The sequence below is a fragment of the Amblyraja radiata genome, unplaced genomic scaffold, assembly GCF_010909765.2.
Source record: "Amblyraja radiata isolate CabotCenter1 unplaced genomic scaffold, sAmbRad1.1.pri S131, whole genome shotgun sequence".
In the NCBI taxonomy this organism is placed as follows: domain Eukaryota; kingdom Metazoa; phylum Chordata; class Chondrichthyes; order Rajiformes; family Rajidae; genus Amblyraja; species Amblyraja radiata.
The window spans coordinates 131,920-148,465 of record NW_022630117.1 but is presented as its reverse complement, the minus strand read 5'-3'; the positions used below and the strand labels follow the sequence as shown (position 1 = coordinate 148,465).

The 16,546-nt window shown below is 47.9% G+C and overlaps 2 protein-coding genes across 4 annotated transcripts in view; one reads left to right on the top strand and one right to left on the bottom strand.

Moving 5' to 3' along the window:
* Window positions 1-16,546, bottom strand: part of LOC116969229 (NACHT, LRR and PYD domains-containing protein 3-like) — a 256,184-nt gene that overhangs the window by 113,142 nt on the left and 126,496 nt on the right. The window lies entirely within an intron of this gene.
* Window positions 8,007-15,186, top strand: LOC116969230 (NACHT, LRR and PYD domains-containing protein 3-like). Of its 3 annotated transcripts, none has more exons than XM_033016128.1 (4): window positions 8,007-8,704; window positions 9,345-9,515; window positions 9,673-9,840; window positions 15,075-15,186. In XM_033016128.1, the coding sequence occupies exons 1-4, from the start codon at window positions 8,028-8,030 to the stop codon at window positions 15,160-15,162; spliced, it is 1,104 nt and encodes a 367-aa protein (XP_032872019.1). In that variant the 5' UTR covers window positions 8,007-8,027; the 3' UTR covers window positions 15,163-15,186. The 3 variants fall into 3 exon arrangements, with proteins under 3 accessions (XP_032872019.1, XP_032872020.1, XP_032872021.1); XM_033016129.1 differs by lacking the exon at window positions 15,075-15,186 and adding an exon at window positions 10,017-10,326; XM_033016130.1 differs by lacking the exon at window positions 9,345-9,515.

Here is a 16,546-nt window from a genome sequence, read left to right as displayed (position 1 = left end):
GGCAGATAATTCCGCAGATTCACCACTCTCTGTGTGAAAAAGACTTCCCCCTTATCCTTAAACTGTGACCCCTTGTTCTGGACGAGTCTATCCAGTCTTTCTTCATATGAAAGTCCTGCCATCCCAGGAATCAGTCTGGTGAACCTTCTCTGCACTCCCTCTATGGCAAGAATGTCTTTCCTCAAATTAGGAGACCAAAACTGTACGCAATACTCCAGGTGTGGTCTCACCAACTGCAGTATAACCTCCCTGCTCCTATACTCAAATCCTTTTGCTATGAATGCTAACATACCATTCGCTTTCTTCACTGCCTGCTGCACCTGCATGCCAACTTTCAATGACTGGTGTACCATGACACCCATCTCCCCTTTTCCTAATCGGCCACCATTCAGATAATAGTCTACTTTCCTGTTCTTGCTACCAAAGTGGAAACCTCACAATTATCCACATTATACTGCATCTGCCATGCATTTGCCCACTCACCCAACCTATCCAAGTCACCTTGCAGCCTCCTAGCATCCTCCTCACAGCTAACACTGCCCCCAGCTTCGTGTCATCTGCAAACTTGGAGATGTTACATTCAATTCCCTCGTCCAAATCATTAATATATATTGTAAATAGCTGGGGTCCCAGCACTGAGCCTTGCGGTACCCCACTAGTCACTGCCTGCCATTCTGAAAAGGACTTGTTTACTCCTGCAAATAAACAGATTATAGAAACATAGAAAATAGGTGCAGGAGGAGGCCATTCGGCCCTTTAGCCAGCGCCGCCATTCATTGTGATCATGGCTGATCGTCCTCTATCAATAACCCGTGCCTACCTTCTCCCCATATCCCTTGACTCCACTAGCCCCTCGAGCTCTCTCGAACTCTCTTAAACCCATCCAGTGATTTGGCCCCCACTGCCCTCTGTGGCAGGGAATTCCATAAATTCACAACTCTCTGGGTGAAAAAGGTTTTTCTCACCTCAGTCTTAAATGACCTCCCCTTTATTCTAAGACTGTCCCCTGGTTCTGGACTCGCCCAACATTGGAAACATTTTTCCTGCATCTAGCTTGACCAGTCCTTTTATAATTTTATATGTTTCTATAAGATGCCCCCTCATCCTTCTAAACTCCAGTGAATACAAGCCTAGTCTTTTCAATCTTTCCTCATATGACAGTCCCGCCATCCCAGGGATCAATCTGGTGAACCTACGCCTCAATCACAAGGATGACCTTCCTCAAATTAGGAGACCAAAAATGTACACAATACTGCAGATGTGGTCTCACCAGATCCATATACAACTGCAGAAGAACCTCTTTACTCCTATACTGAAATACTCTTGTTATGAAGGCCAACATTCCATTAGCTTTCTTCACTGCCTGCTGTACCTGCAAGCCAACTTTCAGTGACCGGTGTACAAGGACACCCAGATCTCGCAGTACCTCCCCCTAACCTAACCCCATTGAGATAATAATCTGCCCCCTTGTTTTTGCCGCCAAAGTGGAGAACCTCACATTTATCTATATTATACTGCATCTGCCCATTCACTCAACCTGTATAGGTCACCCTGCAACCTCCTAACATCCTCTTCACAGTTCACACTGCCACCCAGCTTTGTGCCATCCGCAGACTTGCTAGTGTTGCTCCTAATTCCCTCTTCCAAATCATTAATACATATGGTAAACAGATGTGGCCCCAACACCGAGCCTTGCGGTACTCCACTCTCCAATGCCTGCCATTCTGAAAAGGACCAGTTCACTCCTACTCTTTGCTTCCGGTCTGCCAACCAATTTTTTATCCATGTCAACATCCTACTCCCAATACCATGTGCTCTAATTTTAGTCACCAGTCTCCCGTGCGGGACCTTATCAAATGCTTTCTGAAAGTCTAGTTACACTACATCCACTGGCATCCCTTCATCCATTTTACTTGTCACATCCTCAAAAAATTCCCGAAGATTAGTCAAGCATGATTTCCCTTTCATAAATCCATGTTGACTTGGACTAATTATTTTACTGCTATCCAAATGCCCCATTATTGCCTATTTAATAATTGACCAGCATCTTTTCCACCACCGAAGTCAGGCTAACTGGTCTATAATTCCCCTTTTTCTCTCTCGCTCCTTTCTTGAAAAGTGGGATGACATTAGCTATCCTCCAATCCACAGGAACTGATCCTGAATGTATTGAACATTGGAAAATGATCTCCAATGCGTCCACTATTTCTAGAGCCACCTCCCTGAGATGCAGACCATCAGGTCCAGGGGATTTATTTTCCTTCAGTCCCATTAGCCTACCCAATACTATTTCTCGCCTGATGAACATTTCTTTCAGTTCCTCAACCCCCTTAGATACTCTGTCCTCCAGTACGCCTGGGAGATTGTTTGTGTCTTCCTTAGTGAAGACAAATCCAAAGTACCTATTCAACCCTCTGACATTTCCTTGTTGCCCATAATAATTTCACCCGTTTCTGCCTTCAAGCGACCCACATTTGACTTTGCTACTCTTTTTCCCTTAACATATCTAAAGAAGCTTTTACTGTCCTTCTTTATATTCCTGGCCAGCTTCCCCTCGTACTTCATCTTTTCAGCCCGTATTGCCCGTTTTGTTTCCTTCTGTTGTCCTATGAAAGTTTCTCAATCCTCTGGATTCCGGATACTCTTTGCTGTGTTATACATCTTTTCTTTTAGTTTTATTCTATCCCTAACTTCTTTTGTCAGCCACGGTTGCCTCCTACTCCCCCTTAGAATCTTTCTTCCCTTTTGGAATGAAATAATCCTGCGTCTTCCGGATTATGCAGATAAATTCCTGCCATTGCTGTTCCACCGTCATTCCTTCCAGGATCCCTTTCCAGTCTACCTTGGCCAGCTCCCCTCTCATGCCTTCATAGTCCCCTTTGTTCAACTGCATCACAGACGCTTCCGATTTTACGTTCTCCTTCTCAAATTGCAGATTAAAACTAATCATATTATGATCACTACCTCCAAACGGTTCCTTTACCTCGAGTTCTCTTATCATATCTGGTTCATTGGACAACACTAAATCCAGAATTGACTTTTCTCTGGTCGGCTCCATTACAAGCTGGTCTAAGAATCCATCTCGGAGGCATTCTACAAACTCTCTTTCTTGGGGTCCTGAACCAACCTGATTTTCCCAGTCTACCTGCATATTGAAATCCCCCATCACCACAGTGGCATTACCTTTGTTACATGCCAGTTTCAACTCCTGCTGCAACTTACACCCTACATCCGGGCTACTATTTGGGGGTCTGTAGATAACACCAATTAGTGTCTTCTTGCCTTTACAATTCCTCAACTCAATCCACAGTGACTCTACCTCGTCGGTCCCTTTGTCTTCCCTCGCAAGGGACTGAACTCCATCCCTCACCAGCAGAGCTACCCCCCTCCTCTGCCCACCTTCCTGTCCTTTCTATAGGATGTATAACCCTGAATATTAAGTTCCCAGGCCCGACCCTCCTACAGCCACGTCTCAGTAATCCCCACAATGTCATATCTACCAACCTCTAACTGAGCCTCAAGCTCATCTACTTTACTTCTTATACTTCGCGCATTCATATACAATACTTTTAATTCCTTACGCATCTCACCTTTCACATCGATCCCTATTACACTTGGCCATACTCTCCTATCCCTTTGTGAGCTTCCTTTCCCGTTAATTCTGGCGTCATTAACTATCCCTTTATTCTCTTTCCCTTTAACTCCATCCTTGACTGTCCCATTTGACACCCCACCCCCCTTATTCAGTTTAACACCACCTGTGTAGCAGTGGCAAACCTGCCTGCCAGAATGCTGGTCCCCCACCTGTTAAGATGCAATCCGTCCCTTTTGTACAGTTCCCCCTTACTCCAAAACAGATCCCAGTGATCTAAGAATCTAAATCCCTGCCCCCTGCATCAGTTCCTCAGCCACACATTTAGGTCTCGTATCTCCCTGTTCCTGCTCTCGCCAGCACGAGGAACTGGAAGCAAACCGGAGATAGCCACCCTGGGGTCCTGCTTTTCAGCATTTTTCTGAGCTCTCTAAAGTCACGCTGCAGAATATTCATCCCCTTCTCTCCGACATCTTCTGTACCGACATGCACAACCACTTCCGGCTGTTCACATTGGGCTATTAATGTTCAGAATTTGTCCGAGCCGAGTTTAATAGCCTGATGGCTGTGGGGAAGCAGCTATTCCTGAACCTGGTCTTTGCAGTCTTCAGGCTCCTGTACCTTCTACCTGAAGGTAGTGGGGAGATGAGTGAGTGTCCCGGATGGTGTGGGTCCTTGATGATACTGCCAGCCTTTTTGAGGCAGCGACTGCGATAGATCCCCTCGATGGACGGGAGGTCAGAGCCGATGATGGACTGGGCAGTGTTTACTACTTTTCCTCTCCAGGGCGCTCAAGTTTCCGAACCAAGCCACGATGCAACAAGTCAGCATGCTCCCTACTGTGCACCTGTAGAAGTTAGAGAAGGTCCTCCTTGACATACCGACTCTCCGTAATCTTCTCAGGAAGTAGAGGCGCTGATGTGCTTTCTTTGTGCGAGTTTCGCACTGTCAGGACTCTGGGAGTACACAGCTTGTCAGCACAGTGTCATGGGTGTATGAAGAGGCAGACCAATGCCTGTCACCATGCTCAAAACTTCCAGAATATCCCATCACTGAACAGCATTGTCTCAGTCACTTCTCCATATATTCATTGTTGTTTTTCACAGAGTGTCGCTGAGCTCGTGGTAAAGGGAAACCGCAGAGACAGTTCCATACTCTTCCTCAGTCTGGTGATGGAGAAGGGTAACCGTGCCCGGCGGGTGATGTGGGAATCCTTTGTGAAAATGCAGAGCGAATTGCCGAAGCTGAACAAAATACTGAAAGAAATCCAGGAGCTCGGTACGGTAAATCAACACACTGAACTGAATATCACATTGAAACACTGGAGTTAACAATGTTATTCGTCTGGTTTAATGAATGCTCGTTGATTTGAACAGGTCCTGATACAGAAGAATACATGAACATCATCGGAGGTTTAACTGAATTACCCTCTCATATGGAAGGTGAGTGTTGAAATGTACAGTTTACACCAATTACGTTAGAATTGATGTCATACTGAAACTGTATGTGCAGAGCTTTGCAGAATTGGAAATCAGAAGATCAAAGGTTGAATTATTGGGACAGACATGGGAATTCACTATGGATTGCTCCTTCGTCAGTTTTAATCTCGTTAATTAATTAATGAATTATAATTCTGGTTTAATTTAGCTTCGTTTAGTGTATTGTCACTTGAACCGAAGTACAGCAAGAAGCTTTAGTTGCATTCTGCCTAGTCAGCAGAAAGACAATACGTGATTATAATCGAGCCATTTACACTGTAAAGATACATGATAAGGGAATAATGTTTAGTGCCAGGTAAAACGAGGATAACCAAAGAGGCAGATAGTTGTTCACAGATCAATTGATCTCTGACGTACACTAGAACCATTACACTGCATTATTTCCGCTTCTCCAGGCGTTAATTGTACAAGGCTTTGCAGTGTATCAGATCTGTGAAATCCAGTACTCTCCCGGGGAGACTGTGTATGCAGTAATGCCTCACACACACCTGGCAGAGTCTTGACACACTGTGTAATCCCACACACTCCTGGATGGGTCCCTGACACACTGTGTAACCCCACACACTCCTGGATGGGTCCCTGACACACTGTGTAACCCCACACACTCCTGGATAGAGTCCTGACACGCTGTGTAACCCCACACACTCCTGGATGGGTCCCTGACACACTGTGTAACCCCACACACTCCTGGATAGAGTCCTGACACACTGTGTAACCCACACACTCCTGGATGGGTCCCTGACACACTGTGTAACCCCACACACTCCTGGATGGGTCCCTGACACACTGTGTAACCCACACACTCCTGGATGGGTCCTGACACACTGTGTAACCCCACACACTCCTGGATGGGCCCTGACACACTGTGTAACCCCACACACTCCTGGATAGAGTCCTGACGCACTGCGTAACCCCACACACTCCTAGATGGGTCCCTGACACACTGTGTAACCCCACACACTCCTGGATGGGTCCCTGACACACTGTGTAACCCCACACACTCCTGGATGGTCCCTGACACACTGTGTAACCCCACACACTCCTGGATGGGTGCCTGACACACTGTGCAACCCCACACACTCCTGGGTGGGCCCTGACACACTGTGTAACCCCACACACTCCTGGTAGGGTCTTGACATACTGAAAATATGTAGATTCTTAGAACATTCCTGAAAGTCCACAATGTCTATGGTCTTGAATCACGAGGTTCCCTCCACCAGAGTGAACATAAACCTGAATGAATGTGATCTGTCTCTCACTCCCCTGCTCCTGGACAGTGTTTCCCTGGTCTTCACTGTCTACCCGACAATCCTCCCCACTCAACTGATGATCTCCCTCTTCCTCTCTCTCTCCCTCTCTCCCCCTCCCTCCCTCTCTCCCCTCTCCCTCCCCTCCTCCCTCCCTCCCTCTCCTCTCCTCCCTCTCCCCCTCTCCTTCTCTCTCCTCCCTCTCTCTCTCCCCTTCTCCTCTCTCTCCCTCTCCCTCTCTCTTCCCCTCTCTCTCCCCCTCCCTCTCATCCACCTCCCTCTCTCCCCCTCCCTCGCTCCCCCCTCTCTCTCCCCCCTCTCACCCCCCTCTCCCCTCCCTCTCTCCCCCCCTCCCTCTCCCCCTCCTCTCTCTCCCCTCCTCTCTCCCCTCTCCCACCCCTTCCCTCCCTCTCCTCCCCTCCCCCTCTCTCTATCCCTCTCTATCTCTATCTCTACCTCTCTCCCACCAGGTTTACCTCACTCCACTGAAATCCGTCAATTCAGTTGAAGGGCATTGAACTCATTCTTGTAATCATGATTGTTGGGTTTGAGTTGAGCCATCTAACATTGTGTCCATTATCTGCCTGTTCCCGTGCAAGATGTTCAACAGAAACACAAGGAGACTCTGCGAGCACAGACTGAAACACTGAGTGTGAACACTATCCTGATGAACGAGAAGGTTAAGAATTTCCTGCTGCTTGATCGATACGCTGAGCTCACAATCATCTCCACCGTTCGAGATCGGACACTGGTGGAACATGAGCTGCTGGCAAGAGGCCGGGACCATGAGGAATGGCAAGAGAAACATCTCCGGGGAGAACTGGAAAAAATCAGGACTGATCAATTGTTCCACAGCAGCTTTTCCCGGAGTAAATCCCGACCTGGGAGTTCAGAATCAGTGTCCGGAGTCGCGGGGAGTTCAGCATCAGTGTCCGGAGTCGCGGGGATCGGAAAAACAACAATGGTGCAGAAGATTGTTCATGACTGGGCCACAGGGAAAATATTCCAACAATTCCAGTTTGTCTTCAGTTTCAAATTCCGGGATTTGAACATGATTAAACACAGAATAAACCTGAGGGAACTGATTCTGGATCAGTATCCTTACTTTGGGAATATGCTGCGGGAGGTCTGGAAGAACCCAGAGGGATTGCTGTTTATATTCGACGGTCTGGATGAATTCAAGGGCAGAATTGATTTTGCTGACAGTCGGAGAGACACAGAACCTAAGCACCAGTGTCCAGATCCCGAGTGGTGGTGTGAAGTGTCTGACATTGTGTACAGTTTAATCCAGCACAAGCTGCTCCCAGGGTGTTCAGTGCTAGTGACCACCCGCCCCACTGCGTTACATTTACTGGAAAAGGCAGAGATCAGTGTCTGGGCTGAAATCCTGGGATTTGTTGGTGAGGAACGGAAGGAATATTTCACCAGGTATTTGAAGATCAGACGGTGGCAGCAGCTGTTTTCAAACATGTGAAGGAGAACGAGATCCTGTACACCATGAGCTACAACCCCGCCTACTGCTGGATCCTTGTCCTGACACTGGGCCCCTTCTTCACACAAACACACCGGGACCCGCAGCGAGTTCCCAAGACCATCACACAACTATATTGCTACTTTATTTACAACATCCTGAAAAACCACGGCCGTGAGATTGAGAACCTCCGTGAGGTGTTACTGAGGCTTGGTCAGATGGCCTTCACTGGAGTGGCTGAGAAGAACATTGTGTTCACAGATGGAGATTTGATCAAATACAATCTGCAGCCTTCCCAGTTCCTGTCCGGGTTCCTGATGGAACTTTTGGAGAGAGAGGATTCAGCCCGGAGCGTGGTGTACGCCTTCCCGCACCTCACCATCCAAGAGTTTGTAGCCGCACTCGCACAATTCCTGACTGTAGATCGCGGGGATATCACGACACTCCTCATTGAAGCCCATGGCAATTCAGGCGGGCGATTTGAAGTATTTCTCAGTTTTGTCGCTGGTCTCTCCTCCCCACGGACAGCTTGGATCCTGGAGGAGTTTCTGGGTAAATTCCCTCATCAAACAATCTGCCGAGTGATTGACTGGGTGAAGGGGGAGGTTAAACGCCGGGCTAGAAACACAAAGAGTGAAGCTGATAAACGGAGCTTCCTGAACACGATGCACTACCTGTTTGAGTCACAGAATCCTGCACTGGCTCAGCAGACACTGGGATCTGTGGAAACACTTTCATTCAGTGGACTGGGACTGACCCCGATTGACTGTGCGGTCCTGTCTCATGCCATCAGGCTCTGTGATACAATCAAACACCTCAATCTGGGGAGCTGCCGCATTCAGTGTGAAGGTCTCCAGCGGCTGGGACCGGTTCTGCACAAGTGTCAGGACTTGGGGTAAATATCCGTTTGATGCTAACACTGAACTGTAAAATTGTTCCACTATTTTGTTATTCCGTCCGTCCAGCACCCCTTCTATGGGGCCGAGCGGCCGTCACTGTGCCCGGGGGTGGGGGGATGGGGGCACCCCTCCTATTTTACCCCTCCCTCCCCCGGGTCACCGGTGATCGACCCCTTCCCCCGGGTCGTGCGTGTTGCCTGCCGCCGTTCTCTGCACGGGGAACATTTCTCGGTCGTCGGTCGGGGAATGAGAATAAATGGTGAAAGTCACCAAACACCACATTCACACAGATTTGTTCAATAATGTGCTGAGGTGTTTCCAGAAATATCCCTTTGGGAGAAGTTGTCTATCTCAGCCTCGGGGTTTGTTTCTTACTCTGTCTGTTTGTGTTTAGTCTGGGACACAACGACCTGGGAGATTCCGGAGTGAAACTGGTGTCTGCGGCTCTGAGGAACCCAGACTGTAAAATACAGAGACTGAGGTAAGTCCCAGACTGTGAGAGATTGTGTTTACACTCACTGGGTGTCTGACACTGAACATTAATATGATCAGTAATTGTGTCACTGATAAACACTGGGGATTTGCACCGTCTCCTGTCTCTCTGTGTCCCTCACCCTCACTCTCTCTCATCTCCAGGCTGGAATATGTCGGTCTCACAGATTCTGGAGCCGAGGATCTCGCCTCCGCTCTCAGTACAAAGCCCTCACTGACGGAGCTGTACCTGAGTGGGAATAAACTGGGAGATTCCGGAGTGAAACTGGTGTCTGCGGCTCTGAGGAACCCGGACTGTAAAATACAGACACTGGAGTAAGTCCCAGACTGTGAGAGATTGTGTTTACACTCACTGGGTGTCTGACACTGAACATTAATATGATCAGTAATTGTGTCACTGATAAACACTGGGGATTTGCACCGTCTCCTGTCTCTGTGTGTGTCCCTCACCCTCACTCTCTCTCATCTCCAGGCTGGGCAGTGTTGGTCTCACAGATTCTGGAGCCGAGGATCTCGCCTCCGCTCTCAGTACAAACCCCTCACTGACGGAGCTGAACCTGACAGACAACTCCCTCACAGACCGATGTGTCCCCGCTCTCCGCCGCCTCATACTGACCCTCCCGAGTCTGATGTGGATCATGTGAGTGTTTGTGTTAATGTTTAATGTGATCAAATATCAGGGGATCCATCCACCCATCCGCGGGCTTCTTTCTCCTGTGGATTTGTTCTGTAAGTGTTGTTGAAATATTAACCCAGTCCCTGTTATTGACACTGTTTCATCTGTTTATTTCCTCTTTATTCTTCCACATGTTTCAGGCTGGGGCGGAATAAGTTCGGTCCAACCGGGAAGAAGGAACTGAGGTCGCTGCAGGAACCCAGACCTGGACTGACAGTGATCGTGTGAACATCTCGTGGTGTAAATGTCACCGCCCTGGGGACTGGAATATTGTTGGCCGATTCCCCGCACTCCCTCTCCTTTAAACGGCCGCCCTCCCTCCCCTTTAAACCCCGACGCTTCCCGGGCGGTGACATCAGAGGCGGCCCTGCCCGCAGTCACGTGACCCGGGTACTCAGCGCTGCTGATGCTGATGATGATGCCAGATTTCCGGTGCTGCCTGCCTGCCATCCAAACATAGAAAATAGGTGCAGGAGTAGAGGCCATTCGGCCCTTCGAGCCTGCACCATTCGCCATTCAATATGATCATGGCTGATCATCCAACTCAGTATCCCGTACCTGCCTTCTCTCCATACCCCCTGATCTATTTAGCCTCAAGGGCCACATCTAACTCCCTCTTAAATATAGCCAATGAACTGTGGCCTCAACCACCTTCTGTGGCAGAGAATCCAGAGACTCACCACTCTCTGTGTGAAAAATGCTTTCCTCATCTCGGTCCTAAAGGATTTCCCCCTTATCCTTAAACTGTGACCCCTTGTTCTGGACTTCCCCAACATCGGGAACAAACTTCCTGCATCTAGCCTGTCCAACCCCTTAAGATTCTATAAGATCCCCCCTCAATCTTCTAAATTCTAGCAAGTACAAGCCGAGTCTATCCAGTCTTTCTTCATAGTAAAGTCCTGCCATCCCAGGAATCAGTCTGGTGAACCTTCTCTGTACTCCCTCTATGGCAAGAATGTCTTTCCTCAGATTAGGAGACCAAAACTGTATGCAATACTCCAGGTGTGGTCTCACCAAGACCCTGTACAACTGCAGTAGAACCTCCCTGCTCCTATACTCAAATCCTCTAGGGCAAGAATGTCTTTCCTCAGATTAGGAGACCAAAACTGTACTCAATACTCCTGGTGTGGTCTCACCAAGACCCTGTACAACTGCAGTAGAACCTCCCTGCTCCTGTATTCAAATCCTTTTGCTATGAACACTATGTCATATTATGTTTATTGGTCATTTGAGTAGCTGCTAGTTACTGTAACACCATGCAGATGAATTGTGTGAGTGAGTGGACTTTAATAAACATGTATTGTACCTTGACGTGTATATGACTCGACTCATTACAACGAGGACAGCACAAGAATGGACTCTTCAGCCCACAATATTTGTGAATGAAAACATTTGTGTATCGGCTGAAGTTACCCACTCATCCATTCCTCTCCGTACCTTGTACTCTTGTTCACTGAAATATCTCTCGTACGCTAGAACGAAGACGACATTCTCCACCGCCTCTTGAGTCGCCGCTTCCAGCCTCTTGCGGTAATGATTTGTCAAATCCAGCAGCTGTGAATCATCACGCCTTTCCAGGAGCTCCGTCATCGAAGACATTGGACGAGCTGTGATGAATCAAAATAATGGAATTATCTGTTTTCCTCCACCGATAGCTGTCACCACCCCACTCTGCTAAACGGCAGACCACATAGAAACATAGACAATAGGTGCAGGAGTAGAGGCCATTCGGCCCTTCGAGCCTGCACCGCCATTCAATATGATCATGGCTGATCATCCAACTCAGTATCCTGTACCTGCCTTCTCTCCATACCTTTAGCCACAAGGGCCACATCTAACTCCCTCTTAAATATAGCCAATGAACTGTGTGGCCTCAACTACCTTCTGTGGCAGAGAATTCCACAGATTCACCGCTCTCTGTGTGGAAAAAAAATGTTTTTCTCTGTAGATGATATGTGCATGTACCTTTAACATAGTGACATCACCACTGCTAACCACTCCCCATATCACAAGTATAATTACAACCTCCCCACCCACTGATCTCTCTCTAGTTCCCGTGACAGACCACGTACATCTAGTGCAGTAATGTATGTATAGTATGAATAAACTGAAGTAAAGACACAGAGTGTTGATGACTCCTCTTTACATGGTGTCATAAATCGTCCCCTTGCGCCTCCTGTTTGTCGGTTTTTATTTCCTTTTGACCCAGTTCCCTGCTCTCTTTCTCTATTTCGGGCTTGCGGCAAGAGGTAGTGACAGGGCGACCACGTCTCATGCCCTGACGACCATGACGGCACCGTTTACCGCCGATCCCGCCAGCACCAGCGGCTCGTCAACGAGCCTCCACCACCGCCCGCTGACCCTTTTGCTCTTCCGCTGCAGTCTACCACATCGCCCGCCGCTCCACGCCTGCCTCGGTCCCTGCCTTCTCAGCTCTATCAGCCGCAGCCTACTCCGGCTCATCCTCCCTTGCCTGCCCGCTGCTGCACCCGTTTCCCCTCCTCCTTCTCCATCTTCTCCCTCTCCTCCTGGGTCCCCTGTTCCGGTTCGGTCACCTACACCTGCTCCTCTTCTTCCTGCGGGGAGGGGAGATGGCGAGATGCGAACCCGGTCGGGGCGTGTGGTCAAGCCGCCTGTCCGTTATGGCGACTTTGCTTAACTGTTCACAGCGCATGAGACGTGGTCGCCCTGTCACTACCTTGTTTCCTTTTGTTTCCAAGGGGAAGGATGTAGATGATATGTGCATGTACCTTTAACATAGTGACCTCACCACTACTAACCACTCCCCATATCACAAGCATAATTACAACCTCACCACCCACTGATCTCTCTCTAGTTCCCGTGACAGACCACGTACAGCTAGTGCAGTAATGTATGTATAGTACGAATAAACTGAAGTAAAGACACAGAGTGTTGATGACTCCTCTTTACATTCTCATCTCGGTCCTAAAAGATTTCCCCCTTATCCTTAAACTGTGTGTGTGACCCCTTGTTCTGGACTTCCCAAACATCGGGAACAATTCCTGTCCAACCCTTTAAGAATTTTGTAAGTTTCTATAAGACCCCCCCTCAATCTCTAGAATTTAGGAGATTGAGAGGGGATCTTATAGAAACTTACAAAATTCTTAAGGGGTTGGACAGGCTAGATGCAGGAAGATTGCTCCCGATGTTGGGAAAGTCCAGGACAAGGGGTCACAGCTTAAGGATAAGGGGGAAATCCTTTAAAACCGAGATGAGAAGAACTTTTTTTCACACAGAGAGTGGTGAATCTCTGAAACTCCCTGCCACAGAGGGTAGTCGAGGCCAGTTCATTGGCTATATTTAAGAGGGAGTTAGATGTGGCCCTTGTGGCTAAGGGGATCAGAGGGTATGGAGAGAAGGCAGGTACGGGATACTGAGTTGGATGATCAGCCATGATCATATTGAATGGCGGTGCAGGCTCGAAGGGCCCAATGGCCTACTCCTGCACCTAATTTCTATGTTTCTAATCTTCTAAATTCCAGCTAGTACAAGCCGTGTCTATCCAGTCTTTCTTCATTTGAAAGGCCTGACATCCCAGGAATCAGTCTGGTGAACCTTCTCTGTACTCCCTCTATGGCAAGAATGTCTTTCCTCAGATTAGGAGACCAAAACTGTACGCAATACTCCAGGTGTGGTCTCACCAAGACCCTGTACAACTGCAGTAGAACCTCCCTGCTCTGACTCCGCAGCCTCGAGATCGGTCGCAGTTGGAGGCCGCCAGCTCCGCGATAGGCCTCAGCACAGACGGACACGGAGACAGGGGAAACGGCAGGAAAGGTCGCACCCCCCCCCCCCCCCCGAAGGAAGAGTCAAAAAACATGTTGCACCCACCCCCCCCCCCCCCCCCCACCCACACATACACAACTAAATAAACCGAAATAAACTGTAAAAACGGAACAGAAAACAAAAAACAAAAAAGACAAACGGACTGCTGGCGAGCAGCAGCTGCCCCGCCACTTCCCTCTCGCACATTAAATATCATAAAATGCATATAAAATCTTAGTATATCACTTATAAAAACATCATAAAACATCATCAAGGATTTGAGTATAGGAGCAGGGAGGTTCTACTGCAGTTGTACAGGGTCTTGGTGAGACCACACCTGGAGTATTGCGTACAGTTTTGGTCCCCTAATCTGAGGAAAGACATTCTTGCTATAGAGGATTTGAGTATAGGAGCAGGGAGGTACTACTGCAGTTGTACAGGGTCTTGGTGCGACCACACCTGGAATATTGCGTACAGTTTTGGGCTCCTAATCTGAGGAAAGACATTTTTGCCATAGAGGATTTGAGTCTAGGAGCAGGGAGGTTCTACTGCAGTTGTACAGGGTCTTGGTGAGACCACACCTGGAGTATTGCGTACAGTTTTGCTCTCCTAATCTGAGGAAAGACATTCTTGCCATAGAGGGGGTACAGAGAAGGTTCACCAGACTGATTCCTGTGATGGTGGGACTTTCATATGAAGAAAGACTGGATAGACTCGGCTTGTGCACGTTGGTATTCAGAAAATTGAGGGGGGATCTTATAGAAACGTTCAGAATTCTTAAGGGGTTGGACAGGCTAGATGCAGGAAGATTGTTCCCGATGTTGGGGAAGTCCAGAACAAGGGGCCACACACACAGTTTAAGGATAAGGGGGAAGTCGAGATGAGGAAAGCATTTTTCACACAGAGAGTGGTGAACCTGTGGAATTCTCTGCCACAGAAGGTAGTTGAGGCCACAGTTCATTGGCTATATTTAAGAGGGAGTTAGATGTGTCCCTTGTGGCTAAAGTGATCAGGGGGTATGGAGAGAAGGCAGGGATGGGATACTGAGTTGGATGATCAGCCATGATCATATCGAATAGCGGTGCAGGCTTGAAGGGCCGAATGGCCTCTATTCCTGCACCTATTGTCTATGTTCTATGTTTCTATAATTTATATATTTAAAAAAAAAAAATACATATATATAATATAACATTTTATATTCCACTATTACAATATATTAAGTATTGTTATTATATCAATGAATTCTGTGTGTGTGTGTGTGTGTGAGTCTGTGTCCCTGGCCACACTGTGCCGCTGGGACTTGTAGTCCGCCAACCGGAAGCCGCGCTGTGCCCGCCGGGAGCTGTAGTCCGTGTAGTCCGTATCCATTGTTTCATCTGTTTATTTCCTCTTTATTCCTCCACATGTTTTAGGCTGGGGGAGAATAAGTTCAGTCCAACCGGGGAGAAGGAACTGAGGTCGCTGCAGGAACCCAGACCTGGACTAACAGTGTTTGTGTGAACATCTCGTGGTGTAAACGTCACCGCCCTGGGGCCTGGAATATTGTTGGCCGATTCCCCGCACTCCCTCCCCTTTAAACGGCCGCCCTCCCTCCCCTTTAAACCCCAATGCTTTCCGGGCGGTGACGTCAGAGGCGGCCCTGCCCGCTGGCACGTGACCCGGGTACTCAACGCTGCTGATGATGATGATGATGCCAGATATCCGGTGCTGCCTGCCTGCCATCCAAACATAGAAAATAGGTGCAGGAGTAGAGGCCATTCGGCCCTTCGAGCCTGCACCGCCATTCAATATGATCATGGCTGATCATCCAACTCAGTGTCCTGTACCTGCCTTCTCTCCATACCCCCTGATCCCTTTAGCCACAAGGGCCACATCTAACTTAAATATAGCCAATGAACTGTGTGGCCTCAACTACCTTCTGTGGCAGAGAATTCCAGAGATTCACCACTCTCTGTGTGAAAAATACTTTCCTCATCTCGGTCCTAAAGGATTTCCCCCTTATCGTTAAACTGTGACCCCTTGTTCTGGACTTCCCCAACATCGGGAACAATCTTCCTGCATCTAGCCTGTCCAACCCCTTAAGATTCTATAAGATCCCCTCTCAATCTTCTAAATTCTAGCGAGTACAAGCCGAGTCTATCCAGTCTTTCTTCATATGAAAGTCCTGACATCCCAGCAATCAGTCTGGTGAACCTTCTCTGCACTCCCTCTACGGCAAGAATGTCTTTCCTCAGATTAGGAGACCAAAACTGTACGCAATACTCCAGGTGTGGTCTCACCAAGACCCTGTACAACTGCAGTACAACCTCCCTGCTCCTATACTCCCTCACCATCTTCCAGTCCCGCCTCAAGACCCATCTCTTCACCTCTGCCTATCCTTAGCCCCACATCCCCCTCCCTTTTCATCTGTGTATTAATTGCCTCATATTGTGTTTTGTATTGAATTCTGTCTTTACTTTGTGTACTAGTCATGTCTCTACTATTTATTTCATTCCCCTTACATGTTTTTCCTCTACCTGCTAATTTTTTGTAAGGTGTCCTTGAGACTCTTGCAAGGCGCCCATAAATAAAATTTATTATTATTATTATTATTATTAATATTATTATTATTATTATTATTATTATTATTATTATTATTATTATTATTATTATTATTATTATTATTATTATTATACTCAAATCGTCTATGGCAAGAATGTCTTTCCTCAGATTAGGAAACCAAAACTGTACGCAATACTCCAGATGTGGTCTCACCAAGACCCTGTACAACTGCAGTAGACCCTCCCTGCTCCTATACTCAAATCCTTTTGCTATGAACACTATGTCATGTTATGTTTATTGGTCATTTGAGTAGCTGCTAGTTACTGTAACACCATGCAGATGA

What these genes read in the sequence shown, in the direction of transcription:
- LOC116969230 (XM_033016128.1), top strand. Translation starts at nt 8,028, where the DNA reads ATGGCCTTCACTGGAGTGGCTGAGAAGAACATTGTGTTCACAGATGGA. An exon ending in TGTAAAATACAGACACTGGA is followed by an intron (nt 9,516 to 9,672) that starts GTAAGTCCCAGA and finishes TCTCATCTCCAG; the next exon opens with GCTGGGCAGTGTTGGTCTCA. An exon ending in CCGAGTCTGATGTGGATCAT is followed by an intron (nt 9,841 to 15,074) that starts GTGAGTGTTTGT and finishes CACATGTTTTAG; the next exon opens with GCTGGGGGAGAATAAGTTCA.